This window comes from Mesoplodon densirostris, chromosome 4, assembly GCF_025265405.1.
Source record: "Mesoplodon densirostris isolate mMesDen1 chromosome 4, mMesDen1 primary haplotype, whole genome shotgun sequence".
Taxonomy (NCBI): domain Eukaryota; kingdom Metazoa; phylum Chordata; class Mammalia; order Artiodactyla; family Ziphiidae; genus Mesoplodon; species Mesoplodon densirostris.
The window spans coordinates 6,176,911-6,201,189 of NC_082664.1; the positions used below are offsets into that span (position 1 = coordinate 6,176,911).

The 24,279-nt window shown below is 40.8% G+C and overlaps 1 protein-coding gene across 5 annotated transcripts in view; it reads right to left on the reverse strand.

Moving 5' to 3' along the window:
• The window catches only part of EML1 (EMAP like 1), a 141,394-nt gene that overhangs the window by 46,199 nt on the left and 70,916 nt on the right, over positions 1 to 24,279 (reverse strand). For all 5 annotated transcript variants that reach the window (XM_060095653.1, XM_060095652.1, XM_060095656.1 and 2 more), the window contains 2 exons: positions 19,224 to 19,359; positions 7,444 to 7,578 (listed from right to left, as the gene is read on the reverse strand). In XM_060095653.1, coding sequence (XP_059951636.1) covers positions 7,444 to 7,578; positions 19,224 to 19,359 — 271 coding nt within the window. The remainder of the gene's footprint in view (positions 1 to 7,443; positions 7,579 to 19,223; positions 19,360 to 24,279) is intronic.

The window sequence follows — 24,279 nt, forward strand, 5'->3', positions numbered from 1 at the left end:
TGGAAGCGCGGAGCCTTACCCACTGCACCACCAGGGAAGTCCCAGGAGCACAGATGTTGAAGGCAGTTGGATTCGTGTTTTATTTGGGCAAATCATTTTATCTCCATAAACTTTAGATTCTTTCATCTACAAAAATGGGACTAAAACCACTGTGAGGCATAGGGTACCAGCAGGATCATATATAACATGTAACAAAGTATCTAACACACGGTTATTAATTAATATTACTTCCCTCTTCCTCCTAATTTCACTGACAATAACCTATCAATACATGTATGTACTTTTGAGCTCTTCACCTAACAGCTTCAAAACTAAAACAAAATAAAGAATACCATACCAGCACTTATTATTTTAACATTTGTTAAAAACTAAATGACCCCTTGGGTTAAAGAGTGAAACAATCTTTTCATTTGGAAAAAAAAAAAAAAGATGATTCATTTAAATCACCTAATTTCCAATGTTTCGGAATCCAAAATGCAGTGTTAAAACCATCTACCAATAGGTGGTGCTGTTTGCATAGTTCTTAAATGACTATGGTTTTAAAATCTCAGTATATAGGTAACATCCATTCATTCATTCAGCGAATGTTTATTGAGCACTTACTGTGTGCCAGAACTGTGCAAAGTGCTAGGAATATAAAGAAGAAAAAAGGGCACAGCTCTGCCCTCCCAAAGCTTAAGGGGGCGGGGGTGGGAGGGCGGAATGTGTGGGAAGCCCCTGGAGGGTGGGGAGGGAGTTATAGTTACAGATAAAGTTAATGGGCAGGAACAAAGCAATCTGGAAGGCAGCTAACTCAGACCAGGGGGCTAAGGCAGGCTTCCCAGAGAAAGGGGCATCCTGAGCTGGGTCTTGAAGGATTAGCTGGAGTTCTCTGCCTGCCAAGTTTCCAGACACTTACATATGCCACTTAGGACAAGGGACGAACCTCCACTTACTAAGTGTTAAAAAGTGTAATTCATCAAGCTATGCATTTGTTTGGTTTTGGTATCTGTTTGATTTTCTAATACTACAATAAAAAGATTTTTCTAGGGGCTTCCCTGGTGGCGCAGTGGTTGAGAGTCCGCCTGCCGATGCAGGGGACACGGGTTCATGCCCTGGTCCGGGAAGATCCCACATGCCGCGGAGCGGCTAGGCCCGTGAGCCATGGCCACTGAGCCTGTGCGTCCGGAGCCTGTGCTCCGCAACGGGAGAGGCCACAGCAGTGAGAGGCCCGCGTACCGCAAAAAAAAAAAAAAAAAAAGAAAGAAAAAAAGAAAAAAGATTTTTCTACATATGCTATCTTCTTACTTTCATTTGGGTTTCTTTAATGAAGACTGAGTTTGAGTATCTTTTCCTTAGTTAATTGGCTACACATATTTCTTTCTCAGTGAACTGTCTCTGTTCAAACCTTTTACCCACTTTCCGATTGAGTTAACTGTCTTTTTCCTCACTGGTGTGTGTTGTGACCTTTGGAAATGAAGGACATTGGCCCTTTTCAGTTGTGGGTGTCATTCGTATTTGTTGAGAGGATGAGTCTTCATGGGCTTTTCCTTCCCACTTCCGGCCAAGCCTTACGCTCTGTCCTGCACATGGTAGCTGCTCAGTGAGTCAAGCAGTGCTGGGAAAGGGTATGAGTAAGGTGAGAGAAATGTTCAGAATTTCTGATTCCTCCCTTTTCAGGTGGGGGTGAGATCAGAAATGGGAGTTGGAGAATTCTGGAATGTCCCAAAAAAGAGAGGCACTCAAGATTGGGGAGTGGGGTGAGCAAAGGTGTGCAAGCATCAGCTCCAACTCTGGATGGAGAAGGCAAATAACAGTAGTCATACCATCTATGGAGCACCAATGTCAGCAAGCCCCATGCTACGTACGCCATCTTGTTTAATCCGCACAACAGCCCTGAGAGGTAGGTATTAGTTTTTACTGGTGCTGAGGGAAACCCCAAAGAGGTTAAGTAACTAGTTCACAGTCACATAACACAAGTGGCAGAGCTGGGATTAAAATTTGGTTATGGCTATAATGCCCCATCCGTCTACACTCTTTTTGTTATATTGATTGGGGTAAAAAGATTCATTCAACAAATGTTTATTGGGTACCCACTGTATGCCGGGCATTGTTCTAGATGTTGGGCTGGTCTGACTGGACTAGAAAAGACTTGTTGGTATCCAAACGTCCAACAAAAGTGCATTCGCCTAGATAAATAATGATTCACATCTGAAATAACATTGTAAGAGTATATTTCCTGACACAAAGACATGCTCATACAGCAAATGAAAAAGAGGGTTACAAAATGTATGCAGAAGAACATCCTTTATGTAAAAATTATACACTACACACATGCAATACCCTAGAAATAAAGTCTGGATGGAAATACAATAAAATGGTCGCTGTGAGTTCTCTGAGTGCTGAGATTATAGGGGATTTTCCTTTCCTCTGTTTTGTACATTTGGATATCCTAAAACACATGTTTACTTGTGTAATAAATAGATTACTTCAAAAAGGAAAATAAATCCTGCTGGGGGAAAGTGAGAGCCAGTGTTGGAAGCCATGGATATCAGGGTACAAGACAGGGGGAGGAGCCAGTAGATGAAGGACCTTGAACCCAGGCTGAAGATTAAGATTTAGATTCCACCATCAGTGATGCTAAAGGAAAAGAAAAGCAATGCTGAGCCTTGAGGACCTTGAGGTGTCAATCAAAAGACTGCCTCGTTGGTGTGGAGAAAAGGGAACCCTCCTGCATTGTTGGTGGGAATGTAAGTTGGTGCAGCCACTATGGAGAACAGTATGGAGGTTGCTCAAAAAACTAAAAATAGAGTTGTCATATGATCCAGCCATCTCACTCCTGGGCATATATCTGGACAAAACTGTAATTCGAAAAGATACATGCACCCGCTATGTTCACAGCGGCACTGTTTACAATAGCCAAGATGTGGAAGCAACCTAAATGTCCATCGACAGATGAATGGATAAAGAAGATGTGTGTGTGTGTGTGTGTGTGTGTGTGTGTGTGTGTGTGTGTGTAATGGAATATTACTCAGCATAAAAAAGAATGAAATAATGCCATTTGCAGCAACATGGATGGACCTAGAGATCATCATACTGAGTGAAGTCAGACAGAGAAAGACAAATACCATATGATATCACTTATATGTGGAATCTAAAATATGACATAAATGAACTTATCCATGAAACAGAAACAGACTCACAGACTAGAGAACAGACTTGTGGTTGCCAAGGGGTGGGGGTGGCAGGTAGGGATGGACTGGGAGTTTGGGATTAGCAGATATAAACTACTGTATATAGAATGGATAACCAACCAGGACCTACTGTACAGCACATGGAACTATATTCAATACCCTGTAATAAACCATAATAGAAAAGAATATACATATGTTATTATAATTATATATATTATATATAACTGAATCACTTTGCTGTACAGCAGAAACTAACACAACACTGTAAATCAACTATACTTAAATAAAATAAATTTTAAAAAAAAAAGACTTTCTCACTGAACGCTAGAGCTTAAAGAAGGGTGGAGCTGAGAGCTCCGCTCAGGGTTCTGAACTTCACAGCCTGGATAAAGCAGCCAGTTGCACAACACAAAAGGGGATCTAAGGGAACACTTTTACGTGGTAGACATCTTCATAATTTTGAAGCTTTTTTCATGTTTGTTTACTCCAAAGATGGGCAGTTTATTTGTGTGTTACAACAAGGTTTCCAGCAGATGGCTGAAACATTTCTTGTTCTAACAAAATCAGCTCATATTGCAACAACTTTTTGATGGAAACAAAATGTCTTGCTTACAAAGTTGATATATCTTATTCCAGTCAGAACTACAAAGGGGGAACCAGTTGGATAATTGAAACATTTTATCAGTCTCGCAACATCTAACATAAACTATGCATTATAAACAGTAGTTGCTTTTCTGTCTGATATAAAAGATTTAAAAAAATTTTTTTTAAAAACCTCTCTTGGATTAGTCTACTGGCGACATTAGATAGTACAGGTTGTTTATCAGAATGTTATTGGCGTTCCCTATTTAAATTTAATAAGTACTTCATTATGACACAAATCACTGTATAACTGTTAATATTCATTTACAATCAATAATATATAAAGTGAATATTACATTGCCATATATTGCTTTTGTTCTTATGAAAGTTTTGTCAGTACAAAGATTAATAAGGGCTGTTAAAATTCTGTGGCTCATTACAAGCAAAATATTTTAAAATGTTAACTATTCTAAGATAAAAGTGTACAATGTCACAAGAAAAACTGTTGACTCTCATGACCATTTCCAAAGAAAATGAGATACAGGAGCAAGAAAAGTGTAACTCTCAGGAATAATAGTTTCTATGAACGCAAAACACATAATTATTATTAAATAAATGAATGTATCTTGGAAAACGTGAATGTTTAGGACATCAAAAACACTATTATTTTATGTTCAACAGTAAGATCTGTACAGTTTTTAGGGAGTGTCATTGTTATTACTGAGAAATATAAACGTTGAAAGGAGCCTCTTTCTAATTTTCACACAAGTGCCAGATGCACGGAAGACAGCTTTGTATATGGCGTGTGGTAACTGTGAGCTTTTATAGCAAATAGTCTGTGACTGATATAAGTTAAAGCACTGCTCTGTGTGAATGACTTGCTTCTGCAAATCAGGACAGACCCAAAGTTACAGCTCACTCACTCACATTCTGATGAGCTTTCCTGTGAATCTCCGGGCCTGCACACCAGCTCATTCTGACGTGACATTGACAACCATGAGAATATATGGTCGGTCCTCTGTATCCGCAGGTTCTGCATCCGTGGAATGAAACACCCACAACCATAAAGATCCACGGCTGGTTGAATCTGTGGATGCAGAACCCACTGACTAAAGGACTTGAGCGTCTGGCCCTGGTGTGGCGGTGGGATCCTGGAACCAATCCCCCTCGGACAACCTGGGATGACTGGATAATACTTTATCTCTCCCCAACCAATTTTACATTTTGCCAAAATCCAGGTTGCACTCATAGGACTGTGTCCTGTGAATGTAAGTTAATATGCGTTAGACCAAAAATAGACTAATAATTTCAGGTGTCATCCACCACCTTCATCTTACCAATGAGGAAATGAAGTTCAGAATTCTGGAAAGCCTCATGAATTATTTTCTTCTACCCTGCACAGGTCTCGATTTATAACAGCTGCCGTTACTGAGTGCCAAGTGCGCCGATAGGTATTTTCCTACCCAGTTAGCTCTTTGACAAGATTCAAGGGAATTAGGTATAAAATCCCTAATTCACAGAGGGGAAAAACTGAGGCTCAGAGAAGTTAACAGGCCAAATTCACTTACAAACCCAGATCTCCCTTTTACTCCAGAGCCTGTGCCCTTTCCATTACATCTTGCTGTTTATAGTAACCAAACATGGACAATGTGTCCAAATGCAAGCCAGCATTCTGGAACCATGAACAGTGTAAGACAGCATCCTGGCACCATGGACAAATACTTGTGTGTGATGCAGAAGAGGTCCCGCTGTCTTAGACCACCGAGGATCATGTTTAAAAGGGGAACTGCATCGAGGCCACCTCTCTATCCCTTTCTTTGCCTGCTTTAAGCCATGGGGACTGGGCATTGGTCCATTAGACTCCAGCTCTGATTTGCTACAAGGTCAAGGTAGCCCAAGAGTGGGGCTCTGCATATGGGAATGGAAAGGAAAGATCAAGGGAAATGGACAGGCAGCAACAGAAGCACCAGCCTGACCTTCACCTCTACGGCTTCTCAGCTACTTCTTCCTTCTGCCTGAGTTCCTGCCGCCGTCATTCCCATGGGCCCCTAAAGGTGTCTGTCGGTACCAGCAATGACCTAAGAGAAGGCAGGAACTTTCTCTCTGAAGCTCCTTAGGTGCAACTCGACCAGTTCAGTGCTACGTGGGCCTCAACTACTATTCCTGGGCTCTAATGGGACAAAGAATTTATGTTTAAATGGACATGTTTAGTTGCCTGAATTATTTTTATAAAATGATTAGTAAATTTTCCCAGTCCCTCATTTCCAAATCAAAAGTTCCTACGGTAGCATTAAAAAACAAAAACAAAAAAACCCTTTGTAAATATCTTTCATGGAAATATTTACCCAGCACACTTAGCAAAGCCATAGGATTTAAAAGATACAACAGATCTGGAGTTTGCACAATGCAGGTTCTTTTTGGAAATTCTTAATACAAATCAGATGTGCAGGGAAGGAGCCAAGTTTTTAAGAATTGCCAAGATCTAGACATCTCAGGTCAACTTCCAAGCTTACGCTGAATTCAGAGAAGCCTAAAGGCCACCCTGCATCTCCCACTTACGCTCCGCTACCATTGTAACTACTTGGCCTTATTTCCAAGGTATTATCACCCAATTAGCATAATCTTCTGATAAGAAGTCCTATTAATAGCCTAAATTAGAAGACAACCTCATGTTAGTGGTTTTCAGATTGTTAATGGACTGCGGACTTGACCTGCTAGAGATATGAGAGGCCCCTGGATCTCTTTCTACAAAACCTATCTTTTAGGAATAAAACTGGAAAAGGGTTTATTTAAGCTTCCTTTACAGGACTGAATCAGAATGGACTTACAAGCTTGGAATTTCTTCAGCCTGTGGGCTGGAGTCCACTGCTTTATGACTAAGCCTTCTCCTTACACGAACATTTGGAAAAAACCAAAACAAAACATGGTTAGCCTGTGAAGCTGAAATTCCTTCCTAAGCCTTGCTCAATAGAGAGAACAGAATTAAAGCACAATGTTTAAAAAGAGAGAATAAAGTACATTGAGTAGATATATACAGAGACAGAGAAACTGATCTCATATACACAATACATTCTTAAACATAAAACAAGCTCTTAAAATGCCCCAAATTAGCTTTCACTAATAAAATGTTACTATTAGTTTAACAGTGAGATATCATAATCCATTCTAAACCAACCTCAGAGAAAAAACTCAAAGCACGTTTCATGAAACCAGAAAGAAAATGGTTCCTAGTTCTGGGGTTAGCTCAATACTAAAAATAGTTTCTGACAAATCATAAAATTACAACTTTTCACCCAGTCTGTCGTAGAAAATACTGTTCACAAACAAGCCATTAAAATTAATTTTAAAATGGCAGCAGAGAGTACGAGAAATATAAAGTGCTCCGTATGGAAATTCAGAACAGGTTCTCAAATTCCATCGAGTTGGTACTAAGCCAATTCTCAGAAATGACTTCTGTCTGAATAGGAGCCCTGAGAGTTCAAGTTGTAATTTTCTACTTGGATGATAACTGGTGTGAGCTGTGACCGGCAGCTGTTTGATAAGCGCCCACAGTGACGTCAGGAGAAGGAGTATGTGGCGTGGAGGGCTCACAGCTTGTGTGCGTATTAGGGGGTCTTCTGATCCACCTCTGGGAAAAGAGGCCACACGATACCTGCACCGCAGGAACCAGAAGTACGACGCCCCTTACCTTTCACTGTTCTTTTTGCCACTAGAAGAACTGCTGGTGGACCCCGTGCGATTCCGGTTTCCCTTGGAATCCCCATAGCTTTCCCTTCGACCACCAGGAGATACCCGTTCGGAAGAGCTGGTCCTCTTGATGGTACTAAAAGTACAAAGTAACTGACAATGAAATCCTTCACGGAGTGATTTTATTTTATTGCTGAGTGTGACAATATATACATAGAACATTCTATTTCCATGTGGAGATTTAAAAGATAGACTGGTTTGAAATTCCTAACTATAGAGATCAAAAAACTTTTCAGAATGTCACTTGAGATCAATGCCTCTACTCATTGCCTTTGTAACTGGGGCAATTAGTGTAGTTCAAGGTCATAGAGGAAGTTGAAAGGTAAGATTCCCAACAATACCGTGAGAACTCTCCAGGGGCTTAGTGGGAGGTGACCCCGCCCTTGTGCAGGTCTCAGTCTAGACCAGTGGTGCTCAACCAGGGGAGACTCTGCCCCCCAGGGACATCTGACAATGTCTGGAGACACTTTTGCTTGTCACAACTGGGGCAGGGGGAGGGCTGCTACATCTAATGCATAGAGGCCAGGGACGCTGCTAAACACCCTATAATGCCCAGGACAGCCCCGTGACAAAGAATGATCCAGCCCCAAATGTCAATAGTGCTGATATGGAAGAACTCTGGTCTAAAGGCATACGTGGGACAAAGACATTCCACTCTCTATAGGATGCCTCTGTTTAGAGGTGGTACCCATGCAAGTGCTTACTTCCTTCTGAATAACCAGAGGGACTAGAGTGGTTGGAAGCCTGGTGAGGGATGTCTGGGGAAGACTTCTTGAAGATTGTGAATTTCTGGGAGACAGAAAATGAACAGCTTGAACGTGTTATAATGACACAGTAGGGAAGAGCGTGTCCTAGGAAGAGGGATACCCCACGCACAGGTAATCCACAGGCGTGAGGGGTCAGTTAGCCAGGGCAGGGGCTGTAGGTTGATGGTTTGCTCTTGGAGCCCGGAAGTGTATTACAGGCATCCCTGTAAAGTTTCTTTGTTTGTTTTTTTTATCTTCATCATTAGGCCATATGTTTCCTGAGATCCCGTCTCACTTATCATTCTTATATTCTTTGCAGAGCCTAGTAGAGAAGCTTGATAAATATTAATTAAATGAAAGGGTGAAATAAATGAAACGATCAATGGTAGTGTCACACTGACCCTGTCACAGGTAGAGGCATGTGATGCTGTAATTCAGCACCTGCTCCGTGAGGAAGAAAGAAGGACACGAGTGTATGGTGGTGCCGCTCCCGGGTGGGGCTGCGGGGGGAGGTCTGGGCTGGATGCACAGAGTCAAGGTGCAGGTGGGTGATAACGCAAGTCTGCAACCCAGGAGGTGGCTCAGAACTGGCACTGTCAACTGGGTGGGTCACTGAACCATGGATGCGGAGGAAATCTCCACGCCGGGAAGGAGAGAAGGTGAGAACGAAGAGAACCTCCCCGGGAAAGAGTGACTTTATAAGACGTGGGTTGAGGAACTGCCACAGGAATCTCAGGTAGCAGGTAAACCCCGAGGGACTGGGGAGGAAGAACCGCCGGAGGACAGTTAAGGTGCTGGGGTTGTGGAGGCAGGAGGGGGACCTCGATGATGAAGCCTCAGGGGTTCCAGTCAGGGGAGGGTGGAGACGGACCTGAACTTTAATCCGGAGGACACAGGAGCTGAGAAGCTTGAGACAGTGAGCCTATTGCCCCTGGGCTGGATTCCAAAGCCCTCCTTTCTCACAATTAAATAACACAGAATGTGCAAGAGCCTTGCACACGGGATGCTCTGCTGTCTTCCCTTCATTCTCTTTTCCTCCTCATCTCTGCCTTCCTTTGGGCCAAGTTTAAGTTCTTTTTCCTCTGTAACTTCCAATCGGTCAGTAAATAATCTCTTAGCACATTTTCAAAAACTGCACAGTGTATCGGCTTTTGAAAAACCATCTCGCTCCCTGAGTGAACGAACATAAATAAAATGACCATAATCATGATGATCTGAAGACACTTTCTGCGTAGTCTTTTTGGTCACTGAGGAAACCTCTGAATTGACAGCCCCAGGATCTCACAGCTGGGATCTGCACGGGTGTGCCTTAAGGTCAAAATGTGAATTTTTAGAACTCTCAATTTGAGGACAAGGAAATTATAGATCTTAGGAGAGCATTACATTTCTGAAATTTAGGACTGAAGTCTAAAAATTACAGAAACCTTTATGTTTAAAGTTCAAGATCTTCCAGTGACGAAAAACACCAAGCTAATTTCACGTTGTGGGAGCTCTCTCGGCTAAGCATCTGGCCCGCCGAGGCTCTCAGGCACACTGCCCCAGCAGCTGGCAGCCCTGAGCGGCACCTCCATAGTGTCCTTGTGGGAGTTCAGGGTAAGTTCACGGCAATTTAAAGGCTTGTGTAAAACACCCTTAAAGAGCTGAAAAGCCATGACTATTAATCAATGATAGCAAACGTTAACCGATTTTCTAATAATCAACACTCAACCTGGTGGCTGGAAGAGTTAAGAGAGGAGATCAATGATGGAACCATGGGCAGCAACGGTTCACGTGTATTAAGAGCTTTGCGCTTTATATGAATCGTTTAATTTCAACCTCAAATCCCCTGCAAAAGTGTCATTATCCCTATTCTACAGATGAGGGGACAGCTTCAGGGATACAAAGCAACACGTCTGAGGTTACTTGACCCCTTGCTCTCTACTGGGCCTCCTAGTTAAGGCCACCTAGGGAATTCCCTGGTGGGCCAGTGGTTAGGACTCCTCGCTTTCACTGCAGAGGGCCCGCGTCTGATCCCTGCTCAGGGAACTAAGATCCCACAAGCTGTGCAGCATGGCCAAAAAATAAATAAATAAAATAAAGACCACCTGCAAGTTATGAAACACTGAAGTCCATTAGTTTTGAGGACCTGTTGAACAGAGATGTTGAACGTCTAAAAATCCAATAAAGGTCAGTAATTAATACAGTTATATGATTTAAGACTTGATCAACGGCAGGCATCGGATAAGGCCCTCTAAGCTACTGCACTAAAAGGGTGGTAAAACTACCAAAGCAGCAGTGAGGGTTACAAAGTAAATCTAAGTACTCCTCACCTGGGTGTGGAACTGTTCAGTGTGCATGCACTGAGAAGACTCACAGACCTGTTTAATCTATGTACGAGAGGCACGGAAACAAAGCAGAATAGACATGAGTACAATAATCAAAGCGTGGAAAAATATTTTGGTAAACGTCAATAAGTTACAGAATACACTGCACGTTAAAATGGGAAAACATTTTGGTTTGCATATATAGACTTGGATATAATCCATCGCGGCTCCTTCAAGATATTTGGCATTCACGCATTTGCATTAAAATGTTAAGCTTTTAAAAAAATCTACTATTGTTGTATACGTAGAAAAAACGAGAAATTTCCTTTTGAGAGCCAAGAGCTCTCATGAATTAAAGAGGATTTACTAGGGCTCAGAGTGAAGGACAGAAAATAGAGCTTGAAGACAAGACATCTGCAGGAACACGGGCGGCCAGAAGAAGTGACACTGTACACTCACTGAGAGAAGCCTCTCCAACAACCAGCAGGGAATATCAAAGAAGTTACGCTCCCTCGGGACAGCAAGTGAGAAATCATGTTCTTTATTTTGAAAGTGGCAGAAGTCCTAGCTTGTGAAAGACTGTATAATAACACAGCACATTTTTTATTGCTTAAGGCAAGCATTTTTGGTGTAGAAATGCAGATACCATCATTTCTCTTTTCCCTTCTGCTCTCAACCTCCACCCTCAAACCCAAAGTTCTGAAAATACAATGGTTCTTTACCTTACACTACAGCTGCATTCAATGGTTTTTGCCAATTTAAACTAAATTTTAGACATAATAAAGTCTCTGCAAAGGGAGAACAGAGGGAAAATGGCCATCTTTCTTCTTATGGTTAGATAATAACTCTAAATGTAATAAGCTACCACTGCATCTTTCTTTCATTATGTGATTTAAAACCAAGAATTGGTTTTCCAAAATTTTGCAAAAAAGATCCCAAACTTCTACAACTGAAAAAAAATACTGGGTCTTCCCTGGTGGTCCGGTGGAAGCCTCTGCGCTCCCAATGCAGGGGGCCCAGGTTCAGTCACTGGTCAGGGAACTAGATCCCGCGTGCCGCAACTAAAAGATCCCGCGTGCCGCATCGAAGACCCGGCACAGCCGGGTCCTATTTATAAAGAAATAAATGAATAAATAAATAAAAAGGAAAGAAAGAAAGAAAATACTAATCTGAGGGGAAGCTTGTACTCGTGACCCGAGATTTTCTGATGAGGTCATTTGCTGTGACAGCCGGAGAGATTAACGCTAGATTAAAACGATTATCTACTCAACAAATACTCATTTGGAATCAATTTATACTGGGCTCTACGCTGAGCACTGGCAAATCAACATGGGACCAGGACTAACCTGGTTTTTGTCCTGCGAGGGGTGAGGTCATCGTGACAGATTGAGGTCACGCAACTTCAGGAGTTAGGAAATGCTCTCATCTTGGTCTAAAGCCATCTTTGCAGCAAAACCCAAGGCATTTCCTAAGAAGGCTGGGGGCCTTAGAGAATTTGACAGACCAAAATAAGTTTTTTTTTCTATCATATGAAGCCAACTACCTGAGCCCAGAGGGGGGAATTGCAACACTTCTGATAAGAGAATAAGTACCAATTCATCTTCCTCTGCTCAACAGCATCAACTCCCATTTCTAGCTTGTTACAGAGATCACACTCAAAACCTGACTTTAACACATACATTTCAATGGATCTCAGTGATAAAGAATACAGTAGGAAAAAAAAAAAAAAACCCAAAGCAGATGTAAATCATGTAAGTACCTGGCACTGACTTTGGTGCTTTTACAAATGCTGTATTTCTAAGGAGTGCAACTATTTTTCTAAAGGACTATCAGCTGTTTGTTTGAAAGCCACAGATATTCACCATCCTACCTTCCAACTGGAGCAGCGCATTTTAAAAATAATGCTCTCTTTTTGTACCAGTTTTGTTCTTTTGATCTCTCTTCTCACAGCTTTGCCCTATTGTAAAGCTCTGCTTAGGAGTGGGAAGAATGATGGATTGTTTTGAGCCAGTGGAAATGTTATTCTATTGTCAGCTCCAGCATCCCTACCGAGGAAGGTATGACCCTACAATGTCTTCCCCGGATTTTCTGCCTTTTCTCCTTTCACTAATGGAAACAAAGCTTTTCCCAAGGATTCCAAATCACGCCCCCAATCGAAGTCTTAATTGGCAACACAAAGCACAACCCCTGGGTGCTGGACAATTTCCAAAGGGGATTTTGTTCTTTAGTACTAGGCTGAAAAAACCTCAGAGAAAAGAAAACAAACATATACCCATCCACACACCAGAGATGCCCCAGCTTGGTTAATTTGGAACTCTGATTACAGAAAAATTCCTACGTGATTATAAATGTATTTGAAATGGCTCGGAGGTTGTTTTAATCCTCACAGGCAGAATGCCCAGCTTGCTTCTGTTTTCAAAATTCTCTCCTAAGGAGAGATCTATAGGAACTTCGTCACAGAGTAATTATTATATGCCACTGTTTGGGTTTCCAACTTCCAGACAGATGGGAATTCACATCCACGGAAGCCCACAAAAGGCAGAGACACAAAATAAATGAACCACTATGCTCTACACCGAAACACCAAGAGTCTCAGACACTCAATCTAGAAAACCATGTATTTCTAGTTGGCTGCTGGACAATAGCTTATCAAATGAATAAAACGGATTATTTTGTAAATTAAAAAGAAAAGTCTACAGAGGCCTAAGAACATTCCTAGAAGGAAGGTTACTGTTTAAATGCTAATACACACACACACACGCACATACACATATATATAAAATATGATGGCTACTGATTATCCTCCCCCGCCACCATCCTTTCCTTCTAAGATAATATTGCCGAGGGCAAGCACTGTCCATGAGCTCCTTCATACATGGCTGAAACGACCCAGGCTTCTGCTCACAGCAAGGGGCCTGGTCCTGTAATGGGAGTCCAGGCCCTGCAGCCCCATATGAATGGGCAGTTCTGTCTCTCAGAGTTGCAACTTGCCGCCAACCTCTGCTCAGTCACCCTCGCCCCTGCCTGACACTCCTGTCAGCACCCTCAGGGGCATCTCAGAACATCACTGTTTCTAAAAAGCATCATCCAGACAGGATGGGGCACACAAAAGGGATGGTTTCCAACGAGTAATTATATCAAGCATTTTTTTATGAGTAGATGTAAGCGCTGACCTGGAAATCTTTGCAAGAAGCAGCCTATCCCAGTGAAAGGAGTGTGAGCTCTAGATCCAGACAGACCTGGGTTTGAGCCCAGGTTCTCTACTCACTTGATCCCGGGCAAGTTACTTCACTTCTTTGAGCGTCAGTTTACCCACTGGCAAAACAGGGATAATAATATCTACCTTGGAAGGTTGTTTTGAGGATCAGTGATAATGGTATTAAAAGCTCGATGCTTAGTACGCTTTTATTATCAAAAGATAATTTCTATCATCATCACTGATTTAAAGAGGGGCTGAAGCACCATTAGGGCTCTTTGTCTTTTTCACACCCTGTGGGAAAATATCAATTAGATTCTTCGGCAGAGCCTCACTCCTGTAGTCATCTGCATAAATCTCATCCCCCAGCCTTATCCTACCCTGAATCAATATTTCAAATACTAGAACTCAAAACCCAATTTGCCAGGGATTCTAACAGTTGTGCCAATTAATCCGGCAAGGTCTAAGAAAACCATAAACAGTCTATTAAGTGAAGGACATTATTGTACTACATCAAAGTTACTTTGGATCAAACACAGAGCCTTCTACAAAATCAAAGTGCAAGAATGCTTGACATATGCTCTCATGAAAGGAACTGAAAGCTAGAAATTGTATCTACATTTCAAATTTTACTTTTATGATTTTTTGCTCTGAAAAAAAATTTTCCTTCTACTTAAATGCCAAATATATAAAGAGAAATAAATTTTAAAAGTTTATTTTCTTTAAGAATAAAGAAAAAGAATTTCATTTTTTCATTAACTACTCGCTACTTTAAAAAGTCAATCTTGAAATTCAACAACTCACTCTTAAACAGCCAATGAGTTAAAGAAGAAATCGCAAGAGAATTCTGAAAATATCTAGAGACAAATGAAAACAAAAACAAAACATTCTAAAACTTGTAGGATGCAGAGAAAGCAGTGCTAAGAGGGAAGTTTATAGCTGTGAAAACACTTACATTAAAAAGACGAAAGATCTGAAATCAACAACTTAACTTTATACCTCAAGGAAACAGAAAAAAACAAGAACAAATAAAGCTAAAGGTTAGCAGAGGGCAGGTAATAATAAAGATTACAGTAGAGATAAACAAAATGGAGAAAAGAAAAACAGTAGAAAAAATCAATGAAACCAAGAGTTGATTTTTGAAAAGATCAATAAAATTGCCAAATCCTCCATTAAACTGAGAAAAAGAGAGAAGACTCAAATAACTAAAATTAGAAACTAAAGAGGGACTATTACAACTGATGTCACAGAAATAAAAAGGATTATAAGAGACTACAGTGAATAAATGCATGCCAACAAATTGAATAAACTAGAAGAAATGAATAAATTCCTAGAAACATACAACCTATCAAGACTGAATGATGAAGTATTGAAAACTCTGAATAGACCTATAACTAGTAAGGAGATTGAAGCAGTAATCAAAACTCTCCCAACAAAGCAAAGCCCAGGACCAGATGGCATGTCTCTAGAATTCTACCAAACATTTAAAGAACTAATACCAATGCTCCTCAAACTCTTCTAAAGACTAAAGGGGCAGTGGGGGCACATCCAATCTCATTCTAGGAGGCCAGCATTATTCTGATACCAAAAAAAAAAAAGACACAACAAGAAAAAATACATGCCAATAACTCTGATAAATAATGATGCAAAAATCAACAAAATACTACCAAACTGAATTTAACAGCACATTAAAAAGATTATACACCATGACCAAGTGGGATTTATACCTGTAATGCAAGGATGGTTCAACATAAGAAAATCGATATAATATTGTACATCACATTAAGAGAATGAAAGAAAAAAACCACATGATCATCTAAATTGATGCAGAAAAAGCACTTGACAAAACTCAACACCCTTCATGATAAAAGCACTCAAACTAGGAATAGAAGAAAACTACCTCAACATAGTTAAAAACCATATATGAAAAGCCCACAGTGAACTCATACTCAGTGGTGAAACACTCAATGGTGAAAGCTTTTCTCCTAAGGTCAGGAACAAGGCAAGGATACTCACTCTCATCACTATTGAACACAGTACTGGAAGTCCTAGCCAGAGCAATAAGACATGTAAAAAAATAAAAGGCATCCACATTGGAAAGGAAGAAGTAAAACTATCTCTGTTTGCAGATGACATGATCTTAGGGAAGACCCTAAAGATTCCACAAAAAAACTGTTAAAACTAATAATTTCACCCAAGTTGCAGGATACAAAAACCAAAACACAGAAATCAGTTGTATTTCTATTCACTAACAATGACCAATCTGAAAAGGAAATTCAGAAAATAACCCCATTTATGATAGCATCAAAAAGGAAAAACTACTTAGGAATAAACTTAACCAAGGAGGTGAAAGACTTGTAGACAGAAAACTACAAAACACTGCTGAAAGAAATCAAAGAAGATACAAATAAATGGAAAGTCATCCTATTTTTGTGGGATTGGAAGACTTAATATGTTAAAATGTCTACACTACCCAAAGTGATTTACAGATCCAATGCAATCCCTATCAAAATACCAATGGCATTTTTTGTAGAAATAGAAAAAAAAATCCTAAAATTCATATGGAATCTAAAGGGACCCCAAATAGCCAAAACAATCTTGAAAAAGAAGAACAAAATTGGAGGACTCACATTTCCTGTTTTCAAAACATACTACAAAGTAACAGTAATCAAGACAGTGTGGTACTGGAATAAAGACAGATAATATAGACCAATGGAACAGAATGAGAGCCCAGAAATAATCCCTTGCATGTATGGGCAAATGATTTTCAGCAAGGGTGCCAATACTACAAAAGGGGAAAAGTTAGTTTCATCAACAAATGGTGTAGGGAAAACCAGACATCCACATGCAAAAGAATGAAGTTGGACCCTTACCTTATGCTACATACAAAAATTAACTTGAAATGTGTTAAAAACCTAGAACTATGAAACTCCTAGAAGAAAACATAGGGGGAAAGCTTTAGGATGTTGGATTCAGCAATTATTTCTTGGATATGACACCAAATGTAAAAATAAACAAATGGGACTACATCAAACTTAAAAACCTCTGTGCAAAGGAAACTATCAATAGAGTGAGAAAGCAATGTATGGAATAGGAGAAAATATTTGTGAATCATGTATCTCGTAAGGGATTAATATCCAGAATATATAAGGAACTCCTACAATTCAACAACAAAAAAATGAATAACCCAATTAAAAATGGGAAAAGGACTTGAATAGAAAATTTTCCAAAAGATATATACAAATGGCCAACAAGCATATGAAAAAGATGCTCAACATCACTAATAATAAGAGAAGTGCAAAAGAAAACCATAATGAGATATCACCTCACACCCATTATAATGGCCACTATCAAGAACAGAAAATAACAAATGTGGGCAAGGATGAGGAGAAATTGGAACCCTTGTGCACTGTTAGTGGGAATGTAAAATGGTGCAGTCATTATGGAAAACATTATGGAGGTTCCTCAAAAAATTAAAAATAGAATTACCATATGACTCAGCAATCCCACTTCTGAGTATATATCCAAAAGAATTCAAAGCAGGTTCTCAAAGAGATATCTGCACACCTATGTTGATTGCAGCATTATTCACAATAGCCAAGAGGTGGAAGAAACCCTAACGTCCATCGACATGAATGGATAAAGAAAAGGTGGTATATACGCACAACGGAATGTTATACAGACTTAAAAAAGAAGGAAATCCTGGGACTTCCCTGGTGGTCCAGTGGGTAAGACTCCACGTTCCCTGTGCAGGGGGCCCGGGTTCGATCCCTGGTGGGGAAACTAGATCTTGCATGCATGCTGCAACTAAGAGTCGGCATGCCGCAGCTAAAGATCCCGCATGCTGCAACTAAAAGATCACGCATGCCGCAGTGAAGATCCCGCGAGCTGCAACTAAGACCCAGCGCAGCCTAAATAAAGAAATAAAATACAAAGCCACTTAAAAAAAAAAAGGGAAATACTGTCACATGCTACAATATGAATGAACCTTGATGATATATGTTAAGTGAAATAAGTCAGCCACGAAAGGACAAATACTGCATGATTCCACTCATATGAAGTATCTAATGTAGTCAAATCATAGAAACAGAAAGGAAAAAGGTGGTCACCAAGGGCTCTGAGGAGGATTTACTGTTGAAGAGATATATTGGGTTGGCCAAAAAGTTCGTTCGGGTTTTTCCTTCCCATCTTAAGGAAAAATCCAAATGAACTTTTTGGCCAATAAATAGTTTCAGTTCTGCAAGATGAAAAGGTTCTGGAGATCTGCTGTACCACAATGAGAATATACTTGACACTACTGAACTGTACACTTAAAAATGGTTAAGATGGTAAATTTAATGTGATGTGGCTTTTACCACAGTTAAAAAAAAAACGAAGAAAGAAATGGTAACAAATGGCAACCTGAAACTTAAAAAGTCAGTCTGTCAATCTTATAACGTCTAGATGAATAAAAGACAGTCCATACCTACTGCTGCCAATTAGAATCCAGAAGGTCATTTCATGTTGATTATAAATGAATGATTCAAAGAAGTATTAAAAAGGTATGAAATGAGGCTGAGAATTTCATTTTAAAGTTCTAAAAAGCCCTGCAAAACCAATTTTCTTAAAATTCACAAACAATAAGTACATGAAACTCTATCTGATGAAACACAATGCAAATTTGCTTGGTGAAGGATAAGCCTTTATGTATAAACACTATATATTTAAAAGATAAGACGGGATTGTTACATTTTCATTCTGAGTCACAATGCAGCATCAAATCTACTCTCACCAGCCCAATGGGTATCCCAGCACACCGCAGAGCATACTCACACCCAGAATCCCCAGTGCACATAAAGCAAGTTAGCATTTTAATGAACTTTACAAGTTCTTCTAACAAGCCCATGAGGTAGCATTGCAGGAAGAATTTCTTTAAGGTTTTCTATGCTATATTACTACCAGATATTTCATTTTTTTAGGGCGTACAAATTTAGAAAACTGGCCTGGCATATAAAATACACAATTTTAATATGACAACTATGAGATTATAGAAAATTAAGAGCAACCTATGCTCTATCTGACAAACATCTGAAGCTCCACTGTTAGGCATCATTTAAAAGTACGAGATTATCCAAATTTTACTGATAAAAATTTAAGCTCAGTACAGCAATCTGAATTTTGCAATATTCCAAGCCTATTCATTTTTTATATAGGTTATGCTCCCACTTGTTTTTTCAAAAGATAAGTTTAAGTAAAAACACAAAATGGCGCACGGCAGCTTTAGTAAATGAGATTTCAAAGACTATATGACTACAACTAAAAAAACGCAGAATAATAAATCGACATGGTTCCTGTTTTGGCAACACACCAAATATTGTGCTTTTATAAGCTTTAACTCAAAGGAGAAATTTTAAAGTGTCATATAAAAGAGTAATACTTATTTTAGCATCTGAGCCAGAACTGCTTTCAGAGTTCATGTAAGGCGCTTCTTGCCTACCTTTTGGCTGTGGCAGGTACAGCGGTTTCTTTCCTGGCCCCCGAGGGGGCTGGCAGGGAGCCACTGGCTTTCTTTGGTACCACAGTGCCGTTGTTGACGGTGGTTCTTAAAGGCAAGGTCTGCACCAGTGGTCTTGCTGTAAGACAAGCAGAAAAGGCAATCAGAACTTTCGCCTTTTCAAGGGAACTCCTTACAGGACTTAAGATAATGTAGAAAGAAAAAGGACGTCCACTTCAAATGCCAGCAGAATCGACAAAGGTGCAAAGACAATGGAGCTTTTCAACAATGGTGCTGAAACAATGAACCCAGACACCAACCTCAGGCCTTACACAAAAATTAACTCAGAAGGGACCACGGGCCTATGTGTGAAGTGCAAAACTATAAAACTTCTAGATGAAAATATAGGAGAAAAATCTGTGTGACCTTGGGTTTGGTGATGGGTTTTTAGATACAATACCAAAAGCACATCCATGAAAGGAAAAATTGATAGCTTGGACCTCATTAAAATTAAAACAACAAAAACACTTTTGCTCTGTAAAAGACATCATTAGGAGGATGAAAAGACAATTTATAGACTGGGGGAAATATTTGCAAATCACATATCTGATAAAGGACTTGTATACAGAATATAAAAAGAACTCTTAAAATTCAACAATAAGAAAATGAATAGCCCAATTAAAAACATGGGCAAAAGATCTGAACAGAAACCTCACCAAAGGATATATACAGATGGCAAATAAGCATATGAAAAGATGCTCAACATCTTTTATCATTAGGGAAATGCAAATTAAAACAATAATGAGATATCTCTATTACACCTATTAGGATGGCTAAAATCCAAAACACAGAAAACATACCAACTGCTGGCCAGGATGCAGAGCAATAGGAACTCTCCTTCATTGCTGGTGGGAATGCAAAATGGTACAGCCACTTTGGAAGACAGTTTGGCAGTTTCTTACAAAGTTGAGGCTTATAAATTTTATCATAGGATCCAGTAATTGTGCTTACACTAAGTATTAACCCAAATGATTTGAAAACTTATGTCTACACAAAACTTTCATTTAATATTTATAGCAGCCTTATTTATAACTGTGAAAACTGGAAGCAACCACGATGTCCTTCAATTGGTGATGGATAAACAAACTGTGGTCCATCCAGACCATGGAATAGGATTCAGGGGTAACAGGAATGAACCAATCCACACAACCACGGTTGAGTCTTAAATCCATATTGCCAAGTGAAAGGAGCCAGTCTGAGAGGCTATATACTGCAAGATTCCATTTAAAATGACATTCTAGGGGCTTCCCTGGTGGCGCAGTGGTTGAGAGTCCGCCTGCCGATGCAGGGGACGCGGGTTTGTGCTCCGGTCTGGGAGGATCCCACATGCCGCAGAGCGGCTGGGCCCGTGAGCCATGGCCGCTGAGCCCGCGCATCCGGAGTCTGTGCTCCACAACGGGAGAGGCCACAACAGTGAGAGGCCTGCGTACCGCAAAAAAAAATTTGAAAAAATAAAAATAAAAATAAATAAATAAATAAATAAATAAAATGACATTCTACAAAAGGTTAAACTATAGAGACAGAAAGTGGATCAGTGGTTGCCAGAGACTAGGGGTGGTGTCACTAGGTGAAGCACAGAGATTCTTCAGGGTGGTAAAGCTATTCTGTGTGATATCGTAGTGGTGGATGTGTGATGCTATGCATTTGTCAAAACCCACAGACCCTTACAGCACAAAAAGTGAACCTTTAATACATGCAAATACAATAATAGTCAATAAGGAGATGGGGGAATCCCATGGCGGAATGCAGACTGTGACAAAAGAATCTAACCGCATTGCAAACATGCAACATAACCTCACGGAAGGGGGTGGAGCGGAAAGGTGCAGACAAAGTAATTCTGGTAATGAGCAGAGACCGGGAGACTACAAAAGGAACTGCACATAAGCACTGTATTCTAGTTGGTAAAGTTGTTTTCCACAGGGCCGTATGGTAGGAGCCAGGCTTCTCACTGTTGGAGAGGGAGGTTACAGACCAGCAAGGGGGGAAGGCTAGAATGAACCAGGTGGAATGGAGAAGAGGCGACATCAGTGTGAACTCATGTCTAGCTTAACAGAGACAGAGACACACAGAGACATAATTATAGGTAAGTCTGTGTACACGAGTTGTATAAACACATCTATTTCCCAGCTCTGTCTGCTGAGAGACCCGGGGCCCAAACCTGGGTTTCTAAGACCATTCTACAGCAAAAGGAACCAGGGCTCCTTGGGGAAGCACCTGAATCCAGGGCTGAGACAGGGCATATCCAACATGAGCCTGGAGCATCTTATGGAGCCAGAAAGTAAGGAAGTGCTCACAGAACCCACACTGACGGGGGTGTGGCTTCCCAGGAGCCAATGGGAAGAGCCAAAGCCGCAACAATGTAAGCAACAGAATAAATAAAGCAGTACTGGATTATACCCCCAACTATCAAATAAATATCCACAGGTCCACATTGATATAAATACATGATGGAATAAATACATGAGGAGGACAAATCCCCAGGCAGAAGAATTCTGAATAATTTATGTAGACACTTTGTCCTTGAAATAGTGGAGCATATTCTCCACTCCTTCCGTGTGGGCTGTGCGTAGTGACTTCCTTCTAAACCATGCAGTGCAGAGGTGTGGCGAGGAGAAACCTGACAAACACGTCTCAGGCGATCAAGGTCAACGTCACCAGTGGCAAGTCATGTTCACAGTACACACCCTTGGTAGATGTGATGAGAAGGGCACCTTACCTCTGTGGTCTTCCTCCCTAAACCCACCCCTAGTCTGATCATGAGAAAAACGTCAGACAAACCCAAATTGAAGGACAGTCAATGGATTACCTAAGCAGTACTCCTCCTCAGAACTGTCAAGGTCATCAAGAGCAAGGAAAATCTGAGAAACTGGCAGTTCAGAGGAGCCTAAGGAGGCCTCATGACTAAATGTAATCCCAAATGGGATCCTGGGACCAAAAAAGGACATAAGGGATAAACTAAGGAAATCTGAATAAAGTACGCCCCTTGACTGATAATAATGTATCAATATCGTCCCATTAGTGTGACAAACGCGCCATGCTAATATAAGATGTTAACGGTAGGGGAAACCGGGTGCAGGAGATACGGGAACCGTCTGTGTTCTGCCTGCAACATTTCTGTAAATCTAAAACTACTCTAAAATTAAAAGTTTATTTTAAAATGCTAGCAGAATTTATTTTGTTCATCCCAGAATTAAATCTACCTCAGTGCAGGCTCTTAAAAACACGACCAGTGACAAAACTGCCTAGAATGTCAAAATTTTAATATACGGAAACTTTTCAGTCCCTAAAGCTGAGGGCCAGACTACCTTTTTTTTTTTAATTGTGAAAGAGAGTTTAAAAAGCCACAGTCAGGGGCTTCCCTGGTGGCGCAGTGGTGGGGAGTCCGCCTGCCGATGCAGGGGACACGGGTTCGTGCCCCGGTCCGGGAAGATCCCACATGCCGCAGAGCGGCTGGGCCCGTGAGCTATGGCCGCTGAGCCTGCGCCTCTGGAGCCTGTGGTCCACAGCGGGAGGAGAGGCCACAACAGTGAGAGGCCGATGTACCGCAAAAAAAACCCCAAAAAAACAAACAAACAAAAAAGCCACAGTCAGGTCCCTCCAGCCAGAGCAGAACACCCTTCTCCACTCTCTCCAAGCTCTCTCTTTCCTCATCCCCTGAACACCTGCTCCAGCCAAGGCCCTAGACCAGTGCTCAGAGCTAATATTCCACAGTGAAAATACCACAGTTCCAAAACAGAGATCCTGAATCTTTCCTAACACACACGATATGCTCCCCGTGCTGAGGTCCACTCTCTGTCGGGACAGAACCCTTCCCAAGTAGGAAGAAATGCCATCCTCACCTCACCTCTATCTCCTCTTTCTACTTCACCTACCATTTCAGTCTCCATTCTGTCTTTTTTTAAAAAAAATACATGTACTGTGTTAGTGTCCTCCCCGAAATTCACGTCCACCCAGAACCTCAGAATGTGACCTTTTTAGGAAACAGTGTCTTTGAAGATGTAATTGGTTAAGACGAGGTCATACTGGATTTGGGGGGGGCCCTGAATCCAATGGCTCGTGTCCTTTTAAGAAGCCCATGTGTATATATGTACATATAATGGAATACTACTCAGCCATACAAAAGAATGAAATAATGCCATTTGCAGCAACATGGATGGAACTAGAGATGATCATACTAAGTGAAGTAAATCAGACAGAGAAAGACAAATACCATATGATTACACTTATATGAGGAATCTAAAATAGGACACAAATAAACTTTCCATATCTAAACATGATTAGCCACTCAAGGAAAAAATGTTGCCACCATAAAGAAAAGTTTTGTAAAAAAACAGTATCTCCTAATGTCCAATCTCAACAGGTACTAGCTTGGATCATGAGGACAGCAGGACACAAGAACAGCCATAATGAGTCATTTTTCAGACAAGTGATCTCAGAAACTGCAGAAGAGAAACAGCACCAGGGAAGGTTCAAACACAATTTCCTGCTCATCAGGTGCTAAGATAAATGGATCCCTGGCTTTGAGATGATACCAAGATATGAGACATTCTTCCAGTTCATAAAAGATTTTTTAAAAATAATTATTTTAATTGTTCTTAGGGGCAAAACATAGATACATAGCACTGAAAGGAGAATTTCTCAAAATAAAAGGAGAATGAGTGATACATGATATGTGTTTAGAATGCATTCATTGGAAGGGATATCGGGATGGCTGGAGGAGCACAGAGGAATAAAGGGCAAAGAGTCTTGAGTTAGGACCTACCCATTCTCAACTCGGCTTTACTACGTAGCCTTGGGCAAGTCACCTTTCCAAGCCTCAGCTTCTTTGTAAAATAGGATAACAGTGCCCACCTTGCAGGGCTGCTGTGAGGTTTTGGAATGAGGAGTGGCAAGCTGCATAGTGCCCTGCATGTAGCAGCTCGTAAAAGGTGGTAGCTATTACCCCACGGCCACGCCCAGATGATGAAATGCTCTGTTTTGGACACTGGGATGCAATCTC